The sequence below is a fragment of the Passer domesticus genome, chromosome 15, assembly GCF_036417665.1.
Source record: "Passer domesticus isolate bPasDom1 chromosome 15, bPasDom1.hap1, whole genome shotgun sequence".
Taxonomy (NCBI): Eukaryota; Metazoa; Chordata; class Aves; order Passeriformes; family Passeridae; genus Passer; species Passer domesticus.
This window is the reverse complement of record NC_087488.1, coordinates 13,610,722-13,636,537: the sequence shown is the minus strand read 5'-3', so window position 1 is coordinate 13,636,537 and position 25,816 is coordinate 13,610,722. Positions and strand designations below refer to the sequence as shown.

Here is a 25,816-nt window from a genome sequence, read left to right as displayed (position 1 = left end):
TTTAAATTCTTCAAATACTATTTTTAAATACTTAGTTGTTTTGGTTTTTTGTTTTTGTTTTTTTTTTTTTTGTCCCTGCCTTTTGCCACAAGTTTTCCTTAGATTTTTTTTTTCCCTCCCCGCTTCTTCCCCGCTCTCTACCCTCCACTCCGGCAAGGTGCGGGTGGGTTTGGGGGTATTTTTGGGGGTGGCTGTGAGCAGGGGGGTATCGAGCCGTGTCGTCTCACCGCACCTCCCCCTTCTTTTCTCCCTTGCAGGCAGCGCCGAGACCGCCGCGCCGGGGCTGGCTCCCTGCACCGCGCCATGGGACGCTTGGACGCCTTATTTTTGAAAACCATCTGATTTTTTGGGGGAGGAGGAGGAGGAGAAGGGGGGGTGGGGGGCGGGGGGGGGGCGGGAAGGCGGTGGCGGGCATCGACAGCGATCCGGGAGACTCCGTGAAGCCGGCGAGTGGATGATGGATGGCCGAGATTTCGGGCCCCCCCGCTCGGTGCACGGCCCCCCTCCGCTGCTCTCCGGGCTGGCCATGGAGAGCCACCGCCTGGGAGCCACCGGCCGCCTGGCCCCCGCCGCCGGGCCCATGGCTGCCGGGCTCCCCGCCGCCCTCCAGCCCGGAAAATTCCTCGCATCGGGCATCAGCCTCCACTCCCACCCGGGTAAGGCTCCGCGGAACCCCCGCGCCTTCCCTCCCTTCCCTTCCCTCCCTTCCCTTCCCTCCCTTCCCTTCCCTCCATGGTCGCGGGATCGGGTTTTAACCCCCCTCCCCAAAAATATAAACGTCGTCGTGATAATTATGTATTTATGCGCTCGCAGCTTTTTCGCGTGTTTTTGCCCAAGTGTTTTCTGCTTCGCGTGGTTTTGATTCGGCGAAAAAAAAAATATAGGGGGATGGGGAAGAAGTACGAAAACAAATAGGGTGATGGTGGAGAAATAAGGGAATGGAGTAAAAATAAGGGAATACGGGGAAAAAATCGCGTCTATCCGATAGAAGTCCTCCCTTCCAGCGTGCGGTTTTGTTGGCACTGAGGAAAATCCCCGCCGCGGCGGCTGCGGAATAAATCCGGGGAGTAAATCCGATTTTCGGGAAAGCGGGGAGAGGCGCAGACCAGGTTGCGGAGGGACGGGACTGCGCTGCCCGCTGCTGCCCTTCCCGGACAGCCAAAAAAACCATCCCTGGGCTGGGAAAAAGGGGTAAAATGGGGCTCTTTTGGTGATTTCTTGCCCGGTGCAGCCCGAGCCCCGCTGAGGTCCCGCTGCCTCTGGGCAGCGCTGCCGGCATCGCTGGTTTTGATGTTTTTTTTTTCTTTTTTCTTTTTTTTTTTTCCCCCCTCCGAAATTCTTATTTTTGAAACCCGTGAACAAAGCTTCCATGCAGTGTGCAGTGACTGCTCCCTCCTTGAATTTTTCCCCCCTTCTCGACGCACTTCATCCTCGGGCAGCCCCACGGCTGCACATCCATTAAAAAAAAAAAAAAAAAAAAAAAAGTAGACGCTGAAATATGAAATATACGCAGTTTATTTTTTCCCCCACTGTTAACTTTTTATTTATTTGTTTAAATTGCTTTTGTTTTTTGGAGGCTTTTCATTTTTTTCCCCTTTTCCGAGCTCCCTTTCCCAGCGGCTCGCGGAGTCCGGCGCTGCCGCACTCTCCTGCCCACGGTCCTGTAGGAGGACACAAGGGATTTCTGACCGTTTGATTTCCCTCTCTGGCTCTATTTTTAATTTTTTTTTCCGCTTTCTTTCCCCTGGGCGTGGAGAGGTGACTCGGAGTTTACTTTAGGCGTTGGGAGGGTGACAGGTTTTGCAATAATAAACCTGCTTTTCTCCCAGCCGCCCGGGATGAATGACTTTGAAATTTGCAAACCTGATTGCCAACATCTGCAGAGAAGGAAGCAGCCTGAATCGAGGGAAAAAGATTTATTAGTTTTAGACTAGGTGGCAGTGCCAATTTCCCAGGTGCTAAGAGGAGAGGTGTAAAGCGAACGGGGCTATGAAGCCAAGCACATGGGCAAACGCCTTATTTTTTCCTTCCCTTTTGTCCTTTTTTTTTTTTTTCCCTCCCTTTTTTCCCCCCCTGGTTATTTTTTCCCCCTCTCCTCCACCTCTTACTGTAGCAGAATATGATCTTTGCAAAAATTCATCTGGACAATCTCAAGCCAAACTGAGTGTGGGTTCTTGGTATTTTAAAAATTATTATTATTTTTTATTGGGTAATTTTTTTCTTTCTTTTTTTTTTTTTTTCCCAGTTTTATTTCTCCTCCCAAAGTTTTCTGTTCTGAAATCCAGGCAGGTCAGGAGAGAGGCACAGAGCTCTGGCCTCTCCAAGCTGACCGAGCTCCGTGATGCCGTCTGGGAGCTTTCCTACCACACTGGGAGAAAGCCTCAGATTTGGGTCCTCTCACAGAGGGAGTGGGGTGTGGGATACCTCCAGTTCTTTCTTACTGTGTTCTTATTTTATTTTTTAAATTATTTTTATTTTCCTTTTCCTGTGAGTTGTTTGAAATCCCCCGTCCCTGCACCTCAGTGGTGCCCGGTCTGCCCGTCCGCTCCCCCGGCACGATCCTCGCAAAGCTCGGCTTTGCCACGGCAATTCCCAGTCAGGCTAAACTCCATTAAAAAGATCTGTACAATTAACAGCCGAAACTCCCATTAAACCACAGCAGCGGGATAGGCAGGGATATTTTTTTGTTGTTGCTGTTTTTTTACGGCTTTAACAATATCGCCTGAAATGATGATTGCTTCCTGCTACCGAGGGGCCCTTTGTAGGTTTGCGTTCGCAGTGCTGTTGGTGTGTGGTTTTGGTGCTTCTTTTTTTTTGTTGTTGTTGTGTTTTTTTGGGGGTTTGTTTTGTTTTTAGGAGGGGTGGAACGCAAAGGCTTGTGCAAGGGGTTAAGAAAAGTGGGCAGGAGGCGAAGCCTTTAAATAGAGCCAGTTCAAACCGATCCTTAAATACCGCCGGGCTGAAGAAAGAGACTCTTGAATCCGTCCCAGCGTCCTCCGAAAATAAATACGCCCCTGTAAAAATAGCACGATTGGCCATATTTGAGAATCCAGTTATGGCCGGCACCGACTCCTTGTTTTTCCCGTACCTTCTGCTCGTTCCGGCAGCCGGGCTCTGCCCCAGCGCCAAAGTGCGGGCGCCTGGGCTGTGTCCGGTGACCCCTGGACCCTCGGCTCCTCTCGGGGGGATTTCTGCTCCGTGGCAGTGATTTCGGCTCCACGGCCCGCTGCCGTGCGGGCGGGGGGGACACAGGGACAGAAGCCCCTTTGTTGGAAGCGCAGGGAGGGAGGAGTGAGCTGGAGGCCAAGGCGGGAGCTGAGCCGGGGATGCCGTTCCCTGTCCCCCCTGTACTCCTGGGCATCGCCATCGCCCCATCCCTGAGCGGGAGAAGCAGGGGTGCTCCCCCGATGTGCCTTAAAGAGGGATAGCGGAGGAAAGGGACTGTTTGCAATGGAATTTCATGCCTGGAGCTTGCTGGAAGGCTTAAAAAAAGGCAGCAATCGATGGAATGAGGCAGCCGAGTCCATTAAAGCAAGGGCTTGCTCTGCTCTGCAACAGCTCAAAATATGGAGGTTTATGGTTTTGCTCCTTCCCTATGCCACTGTTTTTGGGTCCTGGTCTCGGCTCCATCCCGGAGGAGCATGTTGTTCTTGGCAGGCTCTGTGTTTTGGGGACGGTGGAAAAGGCTCCCTCAGACGCGATTGCGAAGGGCTGCTCTGGGACCGTGTCCCTGCCAGGCAGCAGCGGGGCTGTGTGTGAGCAAGGATCACCCGTATCCAAAGAATGACCCTCCGAGTTTAAAATAGTAATCATAGGAATTAATAAAAATGTGATTTTTGCTCTGTGCTCTGGTATCCTTTTCTGGGTGGGGAGGCTCAGGAACAGATCTGTATTTGTATAAAAGGATGCTCAGCCTCTTCCATTAAAATAGGCTTCAGAAACAATTTTCAGTGCTCGGGAAAAGGGACACACCACAATGAGCAGGGCTGACTAAATCCAGCTCCAAAGCAGTGGCTGGACAGAAAACGGGCAGACAGAGGAGAGAGATTTTGTTTTCCCTTCTTTCCTACTTCACATTAGCAAGTGCATTCAAATGCAGGGATTTAAGGCAGATTGGAGACTGTCCTTGCTTCCAGACCTGCTGTGCCCGGGGAGAAGTTTTCCAGACAGCTGGGCCAGGTAGGAGAATAGGAAAAGAAATAAAAATACCCTTCCATCCCCCAGGACAGTGCTGCTGTGCCAGCAAAATCCCGCTGTAGCCATCCTTATAATGGCAAAATGGTGCTTCTGCTGAGCCCGCAGATTTTGCAGGAGGCCTTGCTGTCGGCAATGCCAGTGGAAGCACAATTCACTCATCAAGCTGCATCCATGCTAAACTTGCTTTGCTGATAGAGAGACCGGGATAGCATGGATTGGGCACTGGAGTGATCCGTGCCCTGCTCCTCTGCGTTTCTCGGAGCACGACGGCTCCCGGACCAGCGGTGGGATTTTGCCCCTGGTTCAGCACGGCTCTTTTTGGTTCAGTTTTGGTGCTGCAAGGGAAATACCATCGGTGTTTAATGGCCCTTGAAATCGTGGTTCCCCCTCCCTGCCTGCCCAGGGGGTGGTGCAGGGGGCTCCGTGGGGCAGGGGCTCCGTAACACCGGGAGGAATGCGGACAGCCTGGGAGGATGCCTCCCCTCCCTTGGGGCCCTGGTGAAACGAGATGCTTTTTGAGACGTGTTTTCCTTTTTTTCGGGCAGAGCAGGGAGCGTCCCTGTCCCAGCGGGGCTCGGGGAGGTGGTGCTGGGCAGTGATGTTGTGCTGGTCCTGTCACACTCTGCTCTTCACACCCGGCATCCCCGGGGGTGGAGGAAGTGCTCGGCCATGGAGTGATGTCCCTGCAGCTCCCTCGGGCTGGCGGCCAACTCGTAGGCTGTGAGGAAGGCAGGAGCAGTGCCTGGGCTGAAATGGTGGTGGATTTGTGCATTTTTGGGAGTCTCCTGCCCTGAGCTGCTGTGTTTCTCTGATGTCCCAGTGATTTTTCCCAAGGTCCTGGTGGGCTATGTGTTTGCATTTCCATCCTTCAGGAGCAGTGGGAGGGACTGTCCAGCCTGTGCTGCATGCTCCGTTGAAGTGCCCATTCCAAGCAGTGGTAGCCGGTAGGGATGTTGGGTTTGGATGTGGACAAGAGCCCAAGGGCCAATGTGGTGATGTAAACTTGCTCGGAGCAAGGTCCTGCGGGATCCTCTGCAGTGTGAGGGTTTCCAACACCTTCCCAGGTGAATGGGCAGGAGTCCCTGCCTCTGGTAACACAAGGCTGGTAAAGGTGTCATTTTATTAGTGTGGTTTCTAGCAGCCTTTCTGCCACTTGGAGCAAGCCTTGCCTCCTACCCAGTACAGTCTCCTTGGTAGGGTTGGAAAACCACGGGTCCCATCCCTGACTGATGGTGTGCCAGGGAAAATCTGATCTAGAGGAAGAGCCGGCACTAGAAATCCTAGCTGGGGGTGGCATGGGGCACTGGGCAGGTCCTCCGTGTTGGGGACAAGATCCTGCTCTTTCCCAGCAGAACAGCTGTTGGAGAAATGGAAATCGCTGGGAGTTAATCTCACTGCCGACGTGGTTAGCAGAGCAGGGCTTTCGTAAGGGAAATTTTAGATCTCCTTCCTAGGATAACCCAGGGTAAAGCTGAAATTAGTTTGTAATTATATAGTAAATAACCCCCCATCTTGTCATTTCACCATCTTCTGATGAATATGGAAATGAACATTGTTAATGGGAATTAACGTCATTATGGCAGCCTTCCAGGTGAGCGCCTTGCGGTTCGGCCGCGGCTGCGACCGGCGCGAGGGTGTCGGATCACCTCCCCGAGCTGGGGTTAGAGCCCGACGAGTCCCAACAAGGCCCCGTGTGTTTTCACCGTGTACTAAACTGGTCCAGTTAAAGCTCCAGGCAGGAGGTGGTGCAGGGAATCGGGGCCAGCCTGGCATGTGCTGACACGAAAGCTGCCTTGCCGGGACGAGGAGATGTTGGTCTGGGTTAGGTAACGCGATCCGGCATCGCCTGCTTGAGGTGCCGAGGACAAGGGAGTGCTTTGTTCAGCCTCGCTGCTGAAACGGAGAGCACGCTGTGCCCTGAACTACCTGAAAATGCAGGCAGGATGGAGGAGCTAAAGGCAGCCCCGAGTTCCCTGCCCGTTGGAGCTGGGGCGAGGGAGCAGCGCTGTGTCCAGCTGCACAGCCTCTCGCTGGCTTTTCCAGCTGGGGATGCTCTTTGAAAACCAAAGTTTGGGAGGGGACTGCTCCGGTGTGGCTGCCTCACCCTCGCCACTACGATTTGGCGCTTTCCTTCTCCCCGTGTTTCCTCCCATCCCCGCGTTTCTGGCTGGCTTCTCTCCGGGATGCCGCAGCTGGATGTCTGCAAGGCATCGCCACGCACCCTCCAACGCCGTCCCTCTCTGCTGTTAATTTGCTTTGCTTATTGTTCTCTTCTCCCCAGCTCTTAAACACCAGGGGGACCCCAGCCACGCAGCCCCTTTAGCTCCGTGCCCGTGGGCGCTGGCTGGGGGACGCGCGGCAGGAGCCCCCGATGCGGCAGCGCCGCGGCAGTGACAGTTGGGCTCGCTCCCCACGCCGCCAGGATCAGCTGCTGGCTGCACAATATGCTCCCGTTTTCCTCTCCAGCTGTTGCTGCTGACGGTTATGGGAAGCGAAAGGTAGTTGAGAGTTTGGCAGCGCTAAATTGGGGAAGTGATGGGCAGAAAGGAGGGGCCGGGGTGGGGGGGCTCAGTGTGTCTGAGGCTGGGTTTTGTTTAAATCCAGCCAGATTGAAATAGTGGCAAAAGGATTGAAGTGACCTTGGGAATAAATTTTATTGCTGGCGTAGCAGTGGCCAAAGAGCCATTTTGAGGGAGCTGGATGCAGGCAGCCAAGCCAAACATGGTGGGCTTGGAGCAAGGGAAGGAGCAATATTCAGGAGGGATTATGTCTTTTTAGAGGAATAACAGGAATTTTAAGGCACTGAGCCCTGTCTCTCTGGAGCTGTATCCCCGACAACTTCTGCAGAGGTTGCTCCTGCTTCTCCCTCCATCCATCTTATCCTGACGCATCCCTGCCAGCAAAGAGCCCTTTTACCTTCAGTAGTTGGATGTATAGCCCCTAATTCCCTTCATGCTCCCATCCCTTCTCAGCAGAATTCCCCGTGACTTGAATATGCTTTTAACACATTTCATTTAATTGCTCTTAATTTAAAAAAAATGTTTAAAATATTAACGGTAGTGGCCATTGTGCTGGGGAGGAAGGGTTTTGGAGGGATTGGGCTGTGTGCTGCTCACAGGCAGTGAGTGTGTGGATGCAACAGCTCCCGTGTTATCGCCAGGCAGTGTGTGTCATCCTGGTGTTTGTGTCCTGGTCTGCTGGGCGTGGGGACATCCCACATGCCGTGTCACACACAAGCCAGGTGGGTAATGCTCCAGCGAGTGGAGATCCGGGCGGGTGAGTAAAGAAGGGTGCAGGCACCTTGCTGGGTGGAAGCCCCGGCGCCGCTCGGATGGGCAGGGCACGCTGTGCCAGGCTCCTGGAGTGTGCAGCCTGCCGGGGTTTCCCTTTGCAATCCCGGCGCTGCAGCAGGGCTTTCTCCCTAATGAGATTAGTGACACAAAGCAGTAATTCTTCTGCTACTTTTAATGGATGTTCGGGGTTTGTGTGGGATCGGAAATTCCTACTTTCATCAGATGAGCCCTCTCTGTGACTATTTTGTGGACAGATCTTCCTTTCCTCGGCTTCAAGGCTGACAGTCATATTGGCACAAGTGTTTCAGGGTTTCCCCTCCTGTCCCCTGGACATGATGGATTTTATCTTAGTCCTGATTTGAGTCTCACCATCACCCCAAGCTGCTTTCATCTTGTGGAGGACACAAAAGTTTGGTGGCCTTCTTTGGACACACTAAACACAGCTGGGAGGAGGGAGAAGTGCAAAAGTCACTCTTGAACCATTCTTGCAGGTACTCTCTGGTTTCTCTAGTTGACATGTGCAAGCACATACATGTCTGTGTATGTACATATATAGGGCACCCATGTAGTGCCTCACCTGATGGAGGGCTGGCTGTCCCCGCCTGGTGTCATCGGGGCCAGCTTGGCAATTTGTCAATTGCCCAAGAGCTTCACTTCAATCTGAATACAGATTTGCATAATTCATCAGGAATTAAACCACACTGCCATAATATTTGCCCATGTGTTTATCTCCCACTATCAGCAGTGGGGAGGTGTGGGGTTCTGGATGTTTGCTGGCTGCAGATACACCTTTGCTTCATGGTTCATTGCTTTTTTGGTGCAGAAGAGATGGCATGGGCTGATGTTCAAGGGAGTGTGGGAAGGGCAGGAGCGTCTGGAAGGAAAAAAGGCTGAGTGTGGGGTCAAGAGGAGAGGCTTGGCAGAGGCTGAGCTTTTGAGCCTGATTTCCTAAGGAAAAGATTGTTATGAGATTGTGATCTGTGTGTGGATCCCTTTCTTCCATCCCCAGATGCCTGCAGCCCATTGGTTCCTGCAGATGCTGTTTAAGTCAGTGCTGGGCTTTGGGACAGGGATGCATTCACTCCTGTGGCACACAGATCAGCACATGCTGATCTGGGAGCATCCATCTTTACCATGCTATGCTGTATCCAAGGGGAATCATGAAGCCAGAGCTGACAAATTTGTTTGGGTCATTGGCAATGTCCTTGCTGCAGCCTGGGCTGTTTCTTGGAGCTGATCCTGTCTTGCTGCTGTCCCCTGTGTTGAGCCCAGTGACTGCTGAGCACACAGGCAGTGGTGATGTGGTGCCCAGGTGTGATCGTGGGGCTGTGCCTCAGTTTTGCCTCGCAGTGCCACCCCCTTTGCAAAGCAGCCCGAGAGGTGCTGAGCCGCAGCAGCCGCTTTGCAGACAAGAGGGTTTAAAATAAACGGCGGAGGCTGCGTCTCCCGGGCTTTGAGTCATCCCGGCTCGTGCTGACTGCGCCTGGCAGGAGCCTGGGAGGCAAAACAAACCCACATCCAGCTGCCACCTCCCCGCCAGATGTTCGTGGTGGGGTGGCTGGTTGGGTTTCGGTGGTGGATCCACCAGCAGAGCAGATGGAGCTGCTGCCGGGAGATGCCACCTCTCTGGTGGCCGTGGTGAAACCCTGGTGGAACTGGTGGCCTGGGGCAGTCCCCAGCTTGGGGACTTGTATTTGGGCCATGGGGAGGAAGGGGTGAGATGAGTAGCACTGCTCTGGCACTGGGTTTACAGGATGAGGCCTGCTGAGGGTCCTTCCAACACTCCTGGCCTTGGGCATGGTGGGGCCATTCTGGCTGTGAGCTGTCACTGTGCTGGACAGGAGGACAGGCAGGGAGGAACCCAGGGGTGATCCTGCTGTGAACCCCCTCTCACCACCCCACGCAGAGGTAAGGCAGCCAGGGCAGTGGGTGTCTGTGGCCAGTGATGGGAAGCAGAGGAGAGGAGCAGGCAGGTGACATTTACCTTTCCGTGGGCACCTGGTGTGTGTCCAGGGCTGGTGCTGCCCATCACACAGCAGAGTTTAATTTCTCAATGGGAGGGCAGGGAGATGATGCTGCACAGTCCCATTTAACCTGCTAGTGACCTATCTTAAGTCATTGTGGCTGAAAATAGACCGTGTTCCCTCCAGGGCACGGCTAATGGTGCTGGGAAAGCTGGGATCTCTCTTTGAAGGCTGATTTAATTGCTGCTGGCAGGCACTTGGTGCAGGTGATGTGGGGACCAGCGCCGGTGCCATCCCACAATAACCTCCCCCACCGAGCTCCTGTAGCTCTCCTGGCTCTGGAATGAAGGGTAACGAGCTCTTTTCTAATGAAGGCACGGACAGTGCATGGGTGGTGCCTGGTTAAATATGCGGGCAGGGCTCAGGGGAGGGGGCTCACTTGTTTGTATCGTCTTCTGCACTGAGTTTGGGTGATTAAAAAAAAAAAAATTAAAAAATGGGGTGGGTTAAATTTCTCTGCTTAGGAAGGAGGGGGAGCATCTGTACTAAAACTGTGCATCCGGTGCCAGGAGCAGAGTCAGCTTTAGGGCCCCTGTGCTGGACACCAGTGGCTAAAGAATCTTCAACATGATGAAGGAGGAACCAGAGCAAAGGCATTTTCATGCTGTCCTAGAAAATCAGGAGGAAGGAGAGACTGCAATCTAGCAGCCAGGTTCTGCATTCCTGGGGATTCTGCTAATCAGTTTGAGAGTTAAAATTATTATTTTTTCAATTTCCATACGACATTTTAGTAAATGTGGAGCTGAAGTCTCCACCATGTCACTCCTTGCTGTTTGAGGAGAGCTGTGTGGTTGAGTAGTGAGAGCCTGGAGGTTTCAGTGGACCCCTGTTGGGGTGTCAGGTTTAATTATGCCAGTGGAAAAGGAGAGACATCCGACGTGGTGGGGATTTCAGGCTAGGGGCATGTGGGAGAAGCTTCTGCTGTAGCAGCTGGCGGTGACCCAGGCGCACTGACACTGGTTGGAGTGTCAGGATTAACGTGGGACCAGATCGCTGCTTCCCAGACCCCACAGTGTTTCAGGCTGAGTGGACTGGCTGCACATCATGCCAAGAATCCCACTGGGATGGTTTCCATCTTGACCCCTCCAGTGTGAGGAATGGCCACCTTCACTTTGCTAGAGTGATTCCTGTCCTCACCTGGGTGGCTTCTTGCTGTCCCCATGGGGATGCTGTTAATGGGGAGCTGGTGGGTGACCTTTTGGGGGATCTTCAGAGTGTCCTGTTGGTGCCCTTTTCCTGAAACATTGGCATACCTTGGATTGCCATTGTTTTGCTGTATGGTGGAAACTAAGTCTCCAGGACATTGGGGCAGAACCAGGCATGAACACCAGTCCCTTGAGCCTCATTTTCTCCTTCTGGGCCATCTCCAGGCTGTTGGGGCTGTTCCAGCTCCTGGGTGAGGAGGTGAGCGGCAGGGCTCGGCCTGATGTTATTTATTTCCGTGGAAGCAGGGAATCCTCCCATGCTCCTCTGCCCTTCAGTGTCCTGTAGCTGTGGGGGGCTGGTGATTCACCACGAGGGTGACAGGGCAGGAAAATCATGGCATGGCATCGGCACGGGGGGAATGGCTGGTCGGAAACCTGGCGCGAGCGCGCAGCGTTCCTGTGCTGACGCAGCTGCGAGCGATAGTAAATATTGAGCAAGAGCCACTTAAAAATAAAGCAGCCTGGACACAGATTCCCACGTGGAATAAAATAAAATTAAAAGAAACAATAGAGAGCTGTGCTGAGCTGGAGGGAGAATTCGCCTTGGCTTTTAAGGTAGTGATTTTTGCAGCTGAAGGAAAGCGGCGCGGCGCTGTTCAAGCCAGCAAAGTCTGGGAGTGTGGACCCCCCGTTGGAGGATGCTGTCTCTGAGCTCACCAGGGCCCTTAGAAGATTAAATGGGGAGTTAAATTGCCCTGGCTGTTCTGGATCCCGGGGATGGGATCGAAGGCTTTCAGGGGATGCAGAGAATTGAGGCTGTAAATTAGGGCTTTGAGGCTACTGCCAGTTCCGTGGCATGGGGTGTAAATACGGCTTTTGGGGCGGTTTTTGGCATGGAGAATGGTGGGTTGTGACAGCAGCTTGTGGCTGCTGGGGACAGGGATAGGGACCAGCCACCGCTGGAGTCCAGGCACATCTGATCCGGGAGCTTTGGTTTCAGCCCGGCATGTTCAGGGGCTCGTATCTCTGGTGTCTCGTGCATGGCACAGAGTCAAAGCGGCTCCGGTGCCTCGGGTGTCACTGGAGCTGCCCCGACAGGCAGGGGAGGAGGTGGCAAAGATTTACACTGTCAGCACTCCGGCTCGCAGCTGTTTGCAGCCATAAATGTGTGCATGAGGAATAGCTGCGGCTGTGCCTCACCGAGCTGCACGGGGCAGGGATGGGGAGGTGTGTGCTGGAGGGGGAGCCCCGAAAATCTTCCCTGGGAATCTGCTGCTTCTGCAGGGAGAGGATAAGGGATGCACTGATGACGGTAAGCACAGGCAGCTGGTGTGGTGTCTGTCCTGCCAGTGGTGGGAAGGTACTCACTGTGCTTGGCCCTTCCCTGCTTTCCTCCCCTCCCTCCCTGCCGGGGAGGATGTAAGCGTTTATCCAGCTGTTTGTGGTGTGGACTGTTGTCCCAGTTGGCTGCCTGTGAGGCACTGTGAGCCGGACTGGGGAAGAGGTGATTGTGTTGCTGGCCAAGGGCGGCTGCGGCTCCTGCTCTGTGCTGTGCCCAGCAGCCCGCTGAGAACTGGCTGCAGCCGGGCTGCAAATCTCCCTTGAGTGCCCAGAGCTCAAAACATCCCATGGAAATAAACCCAGATTCTTGCTGCTGTGTTTCCCAGCCCTGCTGGGCTCACATTGGAGGGTCCAAGGGGTCAGGCTTTATAGCTCAGGCTCTTCTGTGGCCATAGACCCTTGCAGAGCACTGCATGGTGCCAGCTTGAGTCCTGGCAATGTGGCCATCCATCATGGCCCAGGGAGGATGGGGGGAGATGCTGGCGGTTGGAAATATTTCATAAGTGGCAGAAATATATAACGGGCAGATGGGGCTGGTGGGGGAGACTTACTTAACTTCTCCTGGGGTGCTGGAGGCTGCTGGTCTTCCGGTGCCGGGGCTGTGGCTTCTCAGACAAGGATGGCTTGTGCCCAGGGCTCAGCTTCAGGGTGAGCTTTGCAGCCAGCAGTGCATGTGGCCACCTGTTATCCCACACCAGCTAACAGGGTTGTCCAGCTGTGCTGGACTTGACTAAATGTCTTTTCCAACTGGAAAGCTGTCCCAAAGCATGAGCAAAGGCTTTGTGGATGCCGCTTCTCTCTGGTGTGTTGGTGCTCTTGGTTAGTTTGGAAACATGGAACCAGACTGGGAGAGTGAATTCCCCATTGAGTGGTGTCTCCGTGTTGCTCCTGCTTGCTGCCCTTCAACCTTTGTGGGTGTCCAAGCTGTCCCCTCTGTAGCATGTTGGCAGCTAGTGTGGAGGGCAGCATGGGGGGATGCTGAAGGTGCCAGCCAGTCACCTACAGCTGAGGAGGGGTGGAGCAGCTTTCCCAGTGCTGGCACACACCCGTGTCACCTCAGGCGTGTTGCCTGGCTCATTGGCCAGAGCTATGTCCATGGAGGAGATATGTTCAATTCCAGCATGTTGCCTTCAGCATGCCCTCCTCCTGTCTGGCTCTTTCACAACCCAGGCTTGACTGACTCGTCCAGCTGCGACTGAATTTTAGGCTTGAAGTGTGAGGGGCCAAGTTGGAGAAAGCCAAGGTTTAAAACTCCTGGTGACCAGTGGCAGCCCCCTGTGCTGCAGGCCTGCCTGCTTCCCCCAGCTCTGCCTGGCGGTGCTTTCTGTCAGCTCCCTCCTCACTGGGACCTTTGGTAACCCCAAGCGGGCTGAGCACGTGGGGTCTGTTTCCCTCCCACTTCCCCCAGCGTGACCTCCAGCCTCCAGACGTTTGGCGTGCGGTTTGTGCGGTTGCTGGTATCTCACCTCCCCATCGGTCACATCCCCTCCCGGCGCTGAGTCACCCCAGGCCGTACCTCTTCCCCCGAACCCGTGCCGTTTTGGAGAGTTGAGCAAAGATGAAGAAGATGTTTTCAAGTGGGCTGACACATCTGCACCCGCCAAGTTCCTCTAATAACAGCCCTTAGTGATTTATGTCTCAATTGTGCAAAACAGATATGTTTTATAATCTTGGAGCTGGGAAGGAGGAGGACAGGTGTGCTCATCCACTGCAGCAACTGGAGCATCACAGGGGTTGCATTTTGGCTGCTGGCTATAGGGATAAAGTGGTTTGAGGGACCATCTCTGTGCCCTGAACCCTTTTACCCTCAGAGCTGGTCTGCTTTGGATCATGTGTGTCCCTGCTGGCATGACATGAGTTTTGGTGGTGCCTTTCCCAGGCGGTCGGAGGCCGAGCTAATGGGCACACGCATGTGTTTGGCATGGTGCAGCTTGGCAGGAAATGGGGGGCACAGCCAGTCTGGGCTTGGCAGTGTTGCCAACTCGCACCTCCCTGCCTGTGCTGCGGTGCCAGACCGCCTCTGGGCGAGCAATCGGCTGGAGGAGCGTGGCTCAGCCTGCCGAGACCTGTCGGCGTGTCCCTGGGCAAAGCGGATCTTGTGCTGGTTCAGCAAACACTCTGGCCCCAGGCAGATGGAGATGGTTGTGGTTTCCCCTTTTCCCCTCCCTTTCTCCTGGCAGATGCCCATGGTTGGGGTGAGCTGTGCATTGCTCACTGCGGTAGAATTTCTCCCCTTGGCATTGCTTTCTGGCACGGAGATCCAAGGAGGCAGCGACTCACCCGCGGCCGCCTCCTGCGAGTGCAGCTCCTCAGTGTGGAGGAGCAGCTTCACCTGCAGGTCCTGCCCAGGGCACTGGGGCAGCAGGTTTTGGGCTCCCTGTGAGTCGTACGCCAGCAGCCTGTCAGTGTGGCTGCTGGAGGGCTGTACGGAGGAAGGGATGTTCTGGCAGTGCCTCGAGGCTGGATTTGCATTGGGCTCATCCCCAGGAAAGCTGTGGTTCGGATTCCTCCTCCCTGCTCCAGCTCTGGTTCCTGGCAGGGAAGAAGCCAGGTAAATACAGCCTGTGCAGCTTCTTCAGGCACTTTGCAAGGGGAAAAACAGTGTTGCTGGTAGACCTGAGGCTGGAGTTTGAGTGGTTCTCTGGTTTTGCTGCTGGTCAGCTGCATGATGCACCAAGTCATTACACCTGCCTGTGCCTCAGTTTCTCCTACACCTGCAGAGCTTTGGAATGTGCTTTGAGCTCCTGTGCTGGGCTTATGCCTGTCCAAGGAACAGCAGCTGTGGGCTTCTGGAAGTTACTGGGAAGAGCTGCCAGGTGTGAGGTGGCTTTGGCGGTTGGCTGGTGGCATCTGCTCAGTTCTGCTGCTGTTTCCCAGCTGAAATGGTGACACTGCCCTGCAAGGTTCCCAACCTGTCCATGTGAACCTGTCCCCAGCTTAGACACTTTGCATTCCTCCTCCTGGTCCTGCAGCCCTGAGCTGAGGCTGGGTCACTAGCAGGATGTGGTGATGCTGACTGGGGAGGAAGCCCCAGAACATTTGGGGCTGGGACTGAACATGGGCAGGATGTGATGCCGAAAGCAGGGAGATGCCCTCATAGGACCGGAGATGTAACTGGTACCAAAATGCCTCTTTGGGTATCAGTAACTTAAGCTGTGTGCAGGTGTCCCCGTGCCTGATGGCAGCACTGGAGTGTGTCCCTTCCCTGGAGCCCTGCAGGTGGCTTCATGTCCTTGCAGCACATGCAAGTGGGGACATGCCATGGGCATCTGTGCACAGTGGTGTCTGCAGCATGGGATGTGTCTCGCTGTGCTCCCCGTGCCGGTGTTTCTGCCTGCTGGAGCAGCTGCAGCAGGGATTGACTCTGGCTGGGAGAAGGGGCTCACGTGGGGATGTCTGTGGCCCTGGCCACCAGGCTGGTGTGGCATGGAGTGCTCCAGAGGCTGTGCCACGCTGCAGCCATGTGCTCTGCCAGATGGGACTGGTGTTCCCTTGGAAATGTGTCACTCCTGCTCCGGATGCTGGCTTGTTGCCAGCCTAATCCTGCTGAGTGACATGGCCGAGGCATACATGGCGTGGAGTGGAGCTGCTCACAGCTAAGCTAAGCTGGGTTCTACCCAGCTCTCTCCAGCTCTGGAATAAGAAAAGGTGTTTGGAAATGCTTCAGTGTGGAGGTTTTGGGGTTACCAAGTAGAGGCTTGGATGTTGTGTGCACGCTTAGCGCCTTTGCAGCGCTGTGCTGAGAGTTAAACAGCAGTTTTTACCTGCTGGGAAGGGGCTCTGTGTGGAAGAGCACGGGCACAGCAGCTCCCTGGTCCCGCTGCTGGAGGGCTGGCGTGTGCGGGTGACGCCGCTGGGATCTGTCGGGCGATGGATGCGGGCCAGGAGCTGTGCGGAGCACGGCGTCGGTGAGGCACATATGCCGGGATGCAAACATGTACGCGAAAGAGATCCTGGCTGTCTAAATAATGTGAAATATTGACTAGCTCTCGCAGATGGTGCTCCACGTGCAGCTTCGGGGACTGAACTTCCCCGTCTCCCCTTGGGTTTTGGTGTGATGTTGTTTTGGATGCTGGACTCTTGACAAACTTGTTGCCTGGTTGCTTTCAGTAGGATCGTGGAATCTGGGGGAAGTTGGTTGCTAATGTGGGCTGAGGGTAAGAGCAGGGTTGCAGAGGGCTTGACTGGCTCCTTCAGATTCTCCTGATGGCTTTAACTCAGTTTTTAAATTATGGCATGGACTGGGATGCTGATTCTTGTGGAGGGTTGGGTTTGTAGTGTTGCGCGAGTGTCGTTTGGTGGCAGTGTTGGAGAGGAATTGCTGCCTGTAGCCAGCAGTGTGTGTTATTACCACTGTTATGGTGATTGTATTCACTGAGGAAATGCTGATGAGGACGATTTGCATGAGGGTGTTGCTGGGCACCAGTGTCCAGGACATCCAGACCACTGGCAGCAGGGTTATGAGGATATGCTGCTTTCATATCAGCTCCTGGATGGTTGTCACACTTTCTCTGTTTTGCCTTCCTCTGGGATAAGATGCTGAGTTTGGATACGTGAAACTATGCTTTTTGTGAGCTGCTCTGGAGGATGCTCTTGTGTTTTCCCAAAGCCTGTACCCAGTACTGGGCACCTGCAGCGGGAGTGAGCTGTGTTGGCAAAGCTGTGCTGGCAAGAAGGTCTTATCATGGCTCTGGAAGCATGCTGGGGAGTGCCCTCACCCACAGGTGTCTGTACTTGTGATAAAACACCTTATCAGCCAGGTGGTTTGGTCACGGAGCCCTCAGGTGTCAGCCTCTGCTCAGGAAGCAGCGTGCTCCATTTGCTGCAGAGTTGGAGCCCCGGGTTGAGCTGGGGGACCCGCAGTGGGGGTCAGTACGTGAAGTGGGGTCCCCAAGCTGGGGTCCCTGCCCTGGGCTGTGCGTGCCGTGTGTCACCGCCTGTGTCCCCGCCGCCACCGCCGCTCCTGGCGTGTGAGGGACCGACAGCCACAACAGTCTGTGCTCCTGCGGGGCTCGTTCCAAGGCAGCGTGCTGCTTGGGTAAAACATGTTTCCCTCTTCTGTTTCCCGTTTTCTGCAGGCTTTTCCCATCTGCCTAACGGTCTCTACCCATCGTACATTCCCCTGAGCCACCTCGAACCTCCCAGTGCTGGCAGTCCGCTCCTGGCCCAGCTGGGGCAGCACAGCCTCTTTGAGTCACAGAAAGGTGAGTCTGGGACCCTGTGTGCCCTTCCCATCGGTCACCCCAGGGTGCTTACCCTGTCCTTTGGGCTTGTTTGGCTGCTGGAGCTGCTGGATGCTGGAGTGTTGGGGGTGAAGAGCAGGAGCCACCTTGGGTGATCAGCTGGGATGTTTCCTGGGCTGAGCAATACCAAGGTTTGAATGTGGCTGTCCTGTAGGAAAGCTGGCTTGAAGCCCCAGTGTGCATGAGACAGGGCTGTCTTGCATCCCCCATGGAGGAACCTGCTTTGACCTGGGCATTTTTGTTTAAGACATCCTTGAAATCCATTCTTTCCTGTTTTTGCTACCTCTTGTCTGTCTCTGTGTAGGACTGAAGGGGTTGAAAGCCTGTGATAATTTTGGTTGCTTTTACTCTGCAGATGGATTCTACCTGTCCAGCCACGCAGGCCAGTCCGCTTTGCACCCGCAGCCTCCCCTCTCAAGGACCGTGGGCAGCCACACGTCGAGCACTTTGCTCCGGGAAAAGGACCTTGGGCAGCTGCACAAGAGCTCGAAAGAAGGCCTGAAAGACCCCGGTGGGAAGGAGCGGGCATGCCGGAGCGATCTGCCCCTGCCCTTTGCCAAGAAGGAGAGCAAGCCGAAGGAGGAGCCCCGGCCCCGCAGCGTGGTCGACCTCACACAGGACACCAAGCCCGACAGCGAGCGGAAGGTGAGCGTGGTGGAGAAGGCGGTGAAGGTCGGCGAGCGTCTCTCGCCGTTCCTGGCTGAGCACATGCCAAATCGGGGCACAGGCAGTGGGGAGCCCAAGTCCAAGAACCCGCTGCAGAGCTCTTCCCTCAGCAACTGCAACGGCGGCGGGGACCCCATGCTGAAGGTCCTGGGTGCCGAGCAGGACCGCTGTGCCAAGGATCCCGCTCGGCACGATGAGAACATGAGGCCTTCTGCGCACGCCCACGCGGAGCGGCTGAAGCGGGGGGAGCCCCTCCTGCCCTCCGTGGGCGCTTTGCACATCTCCTGTAGCTGTCCATCCCCACACCCCTCGCAGACGGGGAAGATGACGCCAGCCACAACATTCCCTCCGCAGCCCGTCCATTCCAGCATGTACACCATCTTCCCACCGGCCAAGGAGCTGGGGAGGGAGCACAAAGTAATCGCCCCCACCTTTGTGCCTTCGGTCGAAGCCTATGACGAGAGGAGCGGGCCCATCCAAATCGCCTCCCAGGCCCGTGACAACAAGGGGAAGGACAAGGACCTTGGCAAGGTGGGGGTGCTGCAGTCACCCACGGAGCGGTGCCTTGCAGACACCTCCCGCACACTCTTGTCCCAGGACTTTTCTTGTCACAGTGATGCCAAAAGGATGGAGGTTCTGAGAGAGAAGGGTTCGGTGATCAGGACGAACTCCATGGCACTGAAGAGACAGGTCACTTCAGAGCCCTTCCTCAACCGGCCGGGGCTGGGCTCTCCGGAGAGCAGGGAGTTCCTGGCCTCCAAGGATTTGCTGAAGCCGAGTCCGGAGGCAGAGCATCGCCCCTGCGAGCGGGACCGCTTCCAGCGATCCAGCTCCAAAGAAGCAGCAAAGGTCTATGGCACTTTGGACTCTTCCCGGCAGCACCTGGACCACGGTCAGCTGAAACCGCCCGAGCAGAAGTGGAAGCCCTTTGAGATGGGCAACTTTGCCACCACGCAGATGGCGGTGCTGGCCGCGCAGCACAACCACGTCAGCCGGGTGGAGGAGGAAGCCAAGAAGGTCTACCTTGACCCCAGCGGTTTGCCGCGCTCCTCGGTGGTGGGCTCGCGGGGCGCCGCGGACGTCCTGCACCCCGCCTCGCACGGCGAAGGCTCGGCCATGCAGAGCCTCATCAAGTACAGCGGCAGCTTTGCCAAGGAGACGGCGTCCCGGCAGAGCTGCGGCAAGAAGAGCCCCTTCGGGGGTTTGGGCAACGTGAAGTTGGACTCAGCGCAGCTGGGAGCCTCCAAGGTGCAGCAGCTGCTGCTGCAGCAGCCTGCCAAGCAGCTAAAGAGGGACCCTGAGAGACCTGAGAGTGCCAAATCCTTTGGCCGTGAGAGCATCGGCTCCCAGGGCGAGGTGGAGGTGAGGCACTTGCCTGTAGGCATTGCTGTGGCTGTGGCCCGGCAGAAGGACAACAGCAGCAGCAGCAGCAGCAGCAAACTGGGGCCCAGCTTGGCAGACCGGGATCGCTCGCTGTCTCTCAGCAGCATCAAAGGTAGGTTCCCTAGGGATTGTCTCAGAGCTTCCCTGGAGGATCTGTTCCCTGGGAAGAGCAGCCACCCAGTGCAGGCTGTGTGCCATGAACTGAGTTTGGCATCTTCAGCTGTGTTTCCCTCCCTTGCCAGCCAAGGACATGTTGTAAACTGCAGTGGGAAGCAAGACCCCCTGTGCAAGAGGCACTCAGTCCCCTGTCCCCACTTCCATCCCCTCTGGCCACATCTGAGGACAATCCTGCTCCATGAGTTTATCCATTAGCAAAGGGAGTGACAGAGAAACCTCTCGAACCGCCTTTATGCTGGTGTTGTAATCTCATGATTTTGATTTAAGCCGTGGTGCTGGCAGGAGGGGGATGGCACCGGAGAGATTTTGCTCTCTGCTTGACTTGTATAGCAAAATAACACCCGGGGGCTGCCAGGCACGGGGCTCTGGTGTGCCAAGGAGCCATGCCAAAGCGAGTGGCTGGCGAGCAATGGTCGGCTTTCCAGTTTTAGCCCTTGCCTTCCCCATTTTTCTCCCTTTGCCCCCCTCTCCCAAACTTCAGTGGCAAGAAGCAGTTTCCCTCAGGCCGCAGCCCTTCTCCCCATTCCCATCGCCTCCCAGTGCCCTCCCCACAGCCGGGAGCCGGCCGAGAACCTCGTGGGCAGCACAGGGAGCTGTTTGTTCAGCCGTTCAATCGTCCCAGACGCTCCCAGCTTGCGTTAAATGTAATTTACTGAGCCGAACTAAAAGGCTGCAAACAAGGGTTGAATTCTGGCAGGCCTCTGGGCTCGTTGCTAAGTGATGCAGTTGGCTTTCAGACAGAAAACAAGACTGCTTTTCTCCTCCTCTCGCCCCCCAAATGCTGCCCCCCCTTTGTGTGCCAGGAGATATTCGTCTAATAACATTAGCTTGCTTGCGCTGAGTGGACGGTGCTTGAATGTTTAGACCTTTTAAGAAGGAGAAAGCAGGCTTTAGTTGGCTAATCTGTAGTATTTGGCAAGTAAAATGCAAGTATTTAGTACTGGGCATTGGTTGTCAAGGGAACGGACCTAAGCCTTTCCTCCATGCATAACTGATTGAATTTTTCTATGCAGTCCGTGCGTCATGTTCATATATATAGACAGAATGATCATTCACTGTCTGGACAATCATCGTTCTGTCCAGAAAAGGGACTCTCCTGTCGGTGGGATGGAGGATGGGCGGGAATTAGAGGTCCTTCGGTGTTTGTGTTTGGATGGGGGGTGGAAAAAAGATGATAAACTCGTCTAGAAATAATGGAGCACAAGGAGTGTAGATGGGAGAGGGAGGAGCGATGATAAAATAACAAAATAACGCATTTCTAATGAAAGGCTGGGGGAGGGGGTCTACTCACCTTCTGCCGAGGAAGGAAGGGAGGCTGTGAGCTCTCCAAGGAGCTGCTCCATATTGCTGACACCAAAGAGACAGCTGGGCATTGATTAGGGGAAAGAAATAGGAAAAGGGGCTCCAAAGGGGAAAAACCTGTGGAAAGGGAATGCTGGCGGAGAGGCAGTGGAAGGTGTTTGGGCTCCAGAGGGATTTGTGAGCTCCCGTGCAGTGGAGGTTGGGGAGTAAAAGTGGGCAACAGAGGCTGTGTGGGGCATCATTCAGTGAGGCCAGGAGGGGCTGGTTGGGGTTGGCTGGGCTGCACGTGGTGTCCTGGCAGGCTGTGAGGGAGATGTGGTGACCCTGGAGAGTCCTTTGGGAGGGAGAGCTGTGTGCCAGGTTTTAAAGCATCTTTGTTTTCTGCCTGGAGCCTGTGGAAGGAGACTTGGGGAAAGGAGCTGGGAGAGATGTTGTCTTTTTCCTGGATTCCTTCTGACAGTAAAAGCTGAGGGAATTGGAGACTTGACAGCAAAAAACCCATGGGCTGTCCAGGTTTGTAGAAATACACACTAGAGCTCTCCTTGAAAAGACTGCCTGTCAGCAGAATAGACTTGATGTTCCGAGATGTTTTCCCATGTGCCAAACCATATCCAGACAGGAGAGTGAGGACCCTGGGAAGGGCTGCTGGGGTGCAGTCCTGCGAGGCTGAGGGCTCTCTGCAAACAGGGCTGGGATTGAGGAGTGGATTGTATCAGCATAGTGCAGAGAGGGACAATGCAGAATTGTGTGAAAAATGAGCCTGCAAGAAAGAAGCTAAGGAAAAAAGTAGAAAAAAGCAAGCTTAAAATCAGGCAGCTGGAGAGAAGATCTTGGATAAAGGGAAGGATGGCCCCAATACCTGGTGCTGGCAGAGCCAAGCGAGGCTCTGCTGCTCGCTCCTGTGGAGGTGCCTCCTAACCTCTCGCAGATGCAGCTGCTGCCATGCCAGGCTGTATTTGCAAGAGCTGTGCTGATTGTGGACAAGTGGTTTCTCCAGCCAAACATCCAGCCCCCCTTTTTGGATTCCTGCCCTCATCTGCCATATGTGTCCCTGCCTCATCAGACCATTTCTTGTTGCATGTCTCGAGGGGGATGCAGATTCCTGCTGATGGTTGAATTGTGGAGTGGAGTGCAATTTTGTGAGGGTCTGTATTGTTGGTTCTGCCTGTTGCAGAGGGACAGGGATTCAGAGCATACTCAGTGCTCCCAGACTAATTTACAAGATCAGAAAGTGCTTCAGAAAGTACAGAGATAAAATCCTTCCCCTCTCTGAAGGACTATGCTAAGCTTAGTAGGTCCCCTGCTAAGCAGGACTATGTGGTTTCATGCAGATTTTAGCTGCATCTTGGCTCTTGCTGGGATGGGAAATCTGCCACTGTCCTCCAGCACAGTGGTACTTTGGTCCTGTTGCTCCCAGGCTGGTGGCTGTGCTGTCCTGGGAGACCATCCTGGCATGGCAAGTAGTCCCTTGATGTCTTGGAGACATAAACCTCAAAACATATGCACTTGAGTGCTACCAGGAGAATATTATTTTAGTGAGAATATCTTGATCACACAGAGAGCCTTCCCTGATCTTTCAGGATTTAAACCTGGAACATCCTTGGGGACACTGGTGTTTGGGTGTAGTGGCTCTCAGGTACTCTGCTCCATGGCCAGAGGAGAAGGGACAGCTTTCTCCAGGCCATTTCTCCTGTCTGATGGTGCTGGGCTGTCTCTTAGGGCACGGACGCTCCGAAGATGACTGTGGGGACGAGAGGAGCCGCCACCGGGACAGCCACCTCCTGGCAGGGCGCTTGGAGCGGGATCAGGAGAAGCTGCTCAGGTGAGGGCTGGAAGGAGGTGAGATCTTTTGCCATAGTGTCACAAGCTGAGCTCAGGGACAACCAGTCCCCAGAGAGGAGACAGGATTGCATCCATCCTGGAGTAGGTACCAAACTTGCTGGTGTGGAGAGGGATGCTGAGTGAGGTACACGGGGCTATAAGCAGATCCTAAGTCCTCAGCAGAGCAATCCTAATAGACAGCTGCCAATCCATGTCTGCTCCAAAGGGCTGGAGAGATGGAGTGTTTTATTCTAGACGTGACACCTCCGTCACAGCTCCCCTTGAGTGGCTGACCCTGGTTTGCAAACACTGGTTCTGCAGGCTGGTCCATATTCCTGGGCTCCTCCATCACTTGGACCCTGTCTCACTGTCTCTCTCTTGCCTCCTCCATCCCCAGAGAAAGCAAGGAGCTGGCAGATTTTGCCCGAATACACCCCTCCAGCTGCGCCACCAACGGTTTGAACTCCAACCTGATGGTGACAGGAGGCCCAGCCCTGGCGGGCTCCGGGCGCTGGTCTGCAGACCCCGCTTCGCACTTGGCAGCCCACCCCTGGCTCCCCAGGACAGGGAGCCCCTCCATGTGGCTGGCTGGCCATCCCTACGGTGAGTGCCTGGGAGGGAGCAGTGTCCAGATTTCCCTGAAATCCAGGGAAAAGTGTTGCTACAGCCCAGTGAGGCTGTTTGATGAGCTCAGGAAAAGGAGAAGAAGGCGTTTCGGAGCAGGTGATGACTTCTCGTGTAGGAGCTCTTTGCATCTCTTGAGTTGTGACCTTTTTTCTTCCAGGACTTGGTCACCCTTCCCTGCACCAGGGCATGACTCCAGGCTTCCCCCCTGCCATGGGGGGAGCTCTCCCCTCCGCCTACCAGTTTGCCAGAGACCCACAGTCAGGGCAGCTTGTTGTGATCCCCAGTGAGCACTTGCCACACTTTGGTAAGGATCTGAGCTTGTACCTGAGGACCATTCTTTAACAGCTGTGGGGAAAACAGACTTTGGAGAGGGCCAAAGAGGAGCATACCTACCTGTGGGGACAGCAGCCACAGCTGTAGGATGGGGGCCTTTGGTTAGGTGTGTTTTGGAGATGGAAACATGTAATCTTTAGCAGTGGCTCTTCATCCCCTGCAGGACCTTGCAGAGTTTGAGTCCTTGGTGAGGAGAGTCTATTCATAGGCTCGGGCATGGAAATCAAACCAAGGGCTGGAGAGCAAAGCAAGTCCAATGGCCCTAGGGCACGGGGGTGGTGGGACTGGGGCTGCAGAGGGGAGCACAGCACGCTTTCCCCTCTGATTTCTGGTTGTATTTCTGCAAAGCCCAGTGCTTGGCATCCCCAGCACTCTGAGACTGTAGAGACCATCGCCCTGAGCGATCCTGAATCCTTTATCCATCCTTGCCTTGCTGCCTCCCTGACTGCATCTCTGCTCATTCCACAGCAGAGCTGATGGACCGGGCACCCCCGCTGTGGCCTGCTATGTACCCCCCAACCAGGAGCTCCCTCCAGCACGCTCACCAGCTCCAGCTGCTCTCCCACCAGCAGCTGCTGCGGCAGCACGAGCTGTACATCCTGCAGCAGCAAGCAGCCCACGCCATGGAGCTGCAGAGGAGTGCCCAGCTCGTGGTATGTTTCCAAGAACTTCTTGCTTGGCCATGAAACGAGCCTGAAGTTGGAGTGTCTGGGGAGAAAATGCAGCTGTGCCTGTGTGGCAAGTGTGTCTCAAGGGTATGGATGAGTTGAGTGATTCTGCCCTGGTCTCTGGGATATGAAGCATTTGGTGTATCCTGCAGTTAGAGTGGGTTTTGGGGGGGTTTGGTGTAGAGCCTTTGAGCAGTGCTGTCAGAAGAGCTCCTCAGCAGCAGCAGTGCAACCTGGATTCCTTCCCATGGGATGGCTCTGGATAGTTGAGTGGTTCTATCCCTGGTCACTTCCAAACAAACCTCCTGAGCAGCTCAGAGAAGCAGCTGCAGGACTTGCAGCAGTCACACTGGCTCCTGGAGAGAGACCCCATTCATGGAAAGGTTTTGAAAGTCATGAGCTTTCATTTGGGTGTTTTACACCCATTCATTTTTATAGTGGTCCTCTGGTTTTCAGGCTGCATTTTACATGTGGGCTGGAGGCTTGGAAATACAAATGGTTTGCTTTGGATGCAGATGAAAGCTGAGACATCCTTCTCATGATTCCTGGAGCTGGGAATTTGTAATGAAGCTTTTGTAGATCAGTGTCACCCTCAGACAGATTGGTCTTCAAATGGTCTTGCACTGGGGCACACGTGTTTGATTCCACTGCATATTTGACAAGTCCTTGTTTGGTCTTTCTTGGTGGTTGGTCAGTGCCACTTTCCAGATGTTGTGCTGAGTTTTGCTCTGTTCTTGTCACAGGAGAGGTTGAAGGCAAACGAGCAGCGTGTGGATATGGAAGAGAAGGTGACAAAACGGAGCCTGGACAGTGCCAAATCCGGCCTTTCCTCCTCTGCCCCGGGACTGGTGCACCGAAAACCACCCGTGCTGTCTCCCAGTGCCTCCACATCCTACAGCAAGGCTGTGAGTCCACCTCCCCTCTCTCCCAGGGCCTCACCCGTGTCTGTGCTCAAAGCTGAGGTGATCCAAAAGATGGAGGAGCCACCTTCGCAGCCAGCCTACTCCTACCCTGCCACCCCCAGCTCCCATCCTTCCAGCCCACCCCCTGCCTCTCCACCCCCTGCCCCTGCCATCCCTCCAAAGGAAGAGGCACCTGAGACCGTGGAGAAGAAAGACCTGGAGCTGGAAAAAGAGGCTGCTGGTCCATATCAGGCCTTGTTCCCAGGTAAGAGAGCCCTGCTTTGGCAGAGTCCCGTTGTGTTTGTGCCTGCCTCCCTTTTTCTCCTCGGCTCTTTCCTGCTTCTGTCCCTTCCCCTAGGGAAAGCCACATAGCTCCTCTAAAAGGCAGGGGAGAGGGAAGGAGAAGGGCTGGTGTGATGGGCTGAGATTGATGCCTGGGTGCCTGGGGCTGTAGGCTCTCTTCCCGTGGGCTGAGCCTGGGTTGGTTCTTCCAGGGCTGGAGTCCCAGTGGGAGAGGATGCAGGAGGCAGATCTCTCTCCAGTTGCATGAAAGTGCTGGAAAGGTGCAGAAGGGATCTCTGGGGTGCTGTCTGTGGCAGCTTGGTCAGGAGAGAGATGCCCAAAGCAGCTATTTCTTAAGAACAGGAAGAGACCAGAGATGATGGAAGCAAAGGGAACCAGCTCTATGCCTTAG

General features: G+C 54.9%; 1 protein-coding gene across 5 annotated transcripts in view; it reads left to right on the top strand.

The window, feature by feature from the left end:
• The window catches only part of TNRC18 (trinucleotide repeat containing 18), a 56,458-nt gene that overhangs the window by 1,336 nt on the left and 29,306 nt on the right, over positions 1 to 25,816 (top strand). For 4 of the 5 annotated variants that reach the window (XM_064390292.1, XM_064390293.1, XM_064390290.1 and 1 more), the window contains exons 2-9: positions 258 to 656; positions 17,079 to 17,204; positions 17,599 to 19,404; positions 22,491 to 22,593; positions 22,990 to 23,195; positions 23,377 to 23,523; positions 24,021 to 24,205; positions 24,964 to 25,387. In XM_064390292.1, the coding sequence (XP_064246362.1) occupies positions 455 to 656; positions 17,079 to 17,204; positions 17,599 to 19,404; positions 22,491 to 22,593; positions 22,990 to 23,195; positions 23,377 to 23,523; positions 24,021 to 24,205; positions 24,964 to 25,387 (3,199 nt within the window). In that variant the 5' untranslated portion in view covers positions 258 to 454. The remainder of the gene's footprint in view (positions 1 to 257; positions 657 to 17,078; positions 17,205 to 17,598; positions 19,405 to 22,490; positions 22,594 to 22,989; positions 23,196 to 23,376; positions 23,524 to 24,020; positions 24,206 to 24,963; positions 25,388 to 25,816) is intronic. The other variant, XM_064390291.1, reaches the window with a different exon arrangement.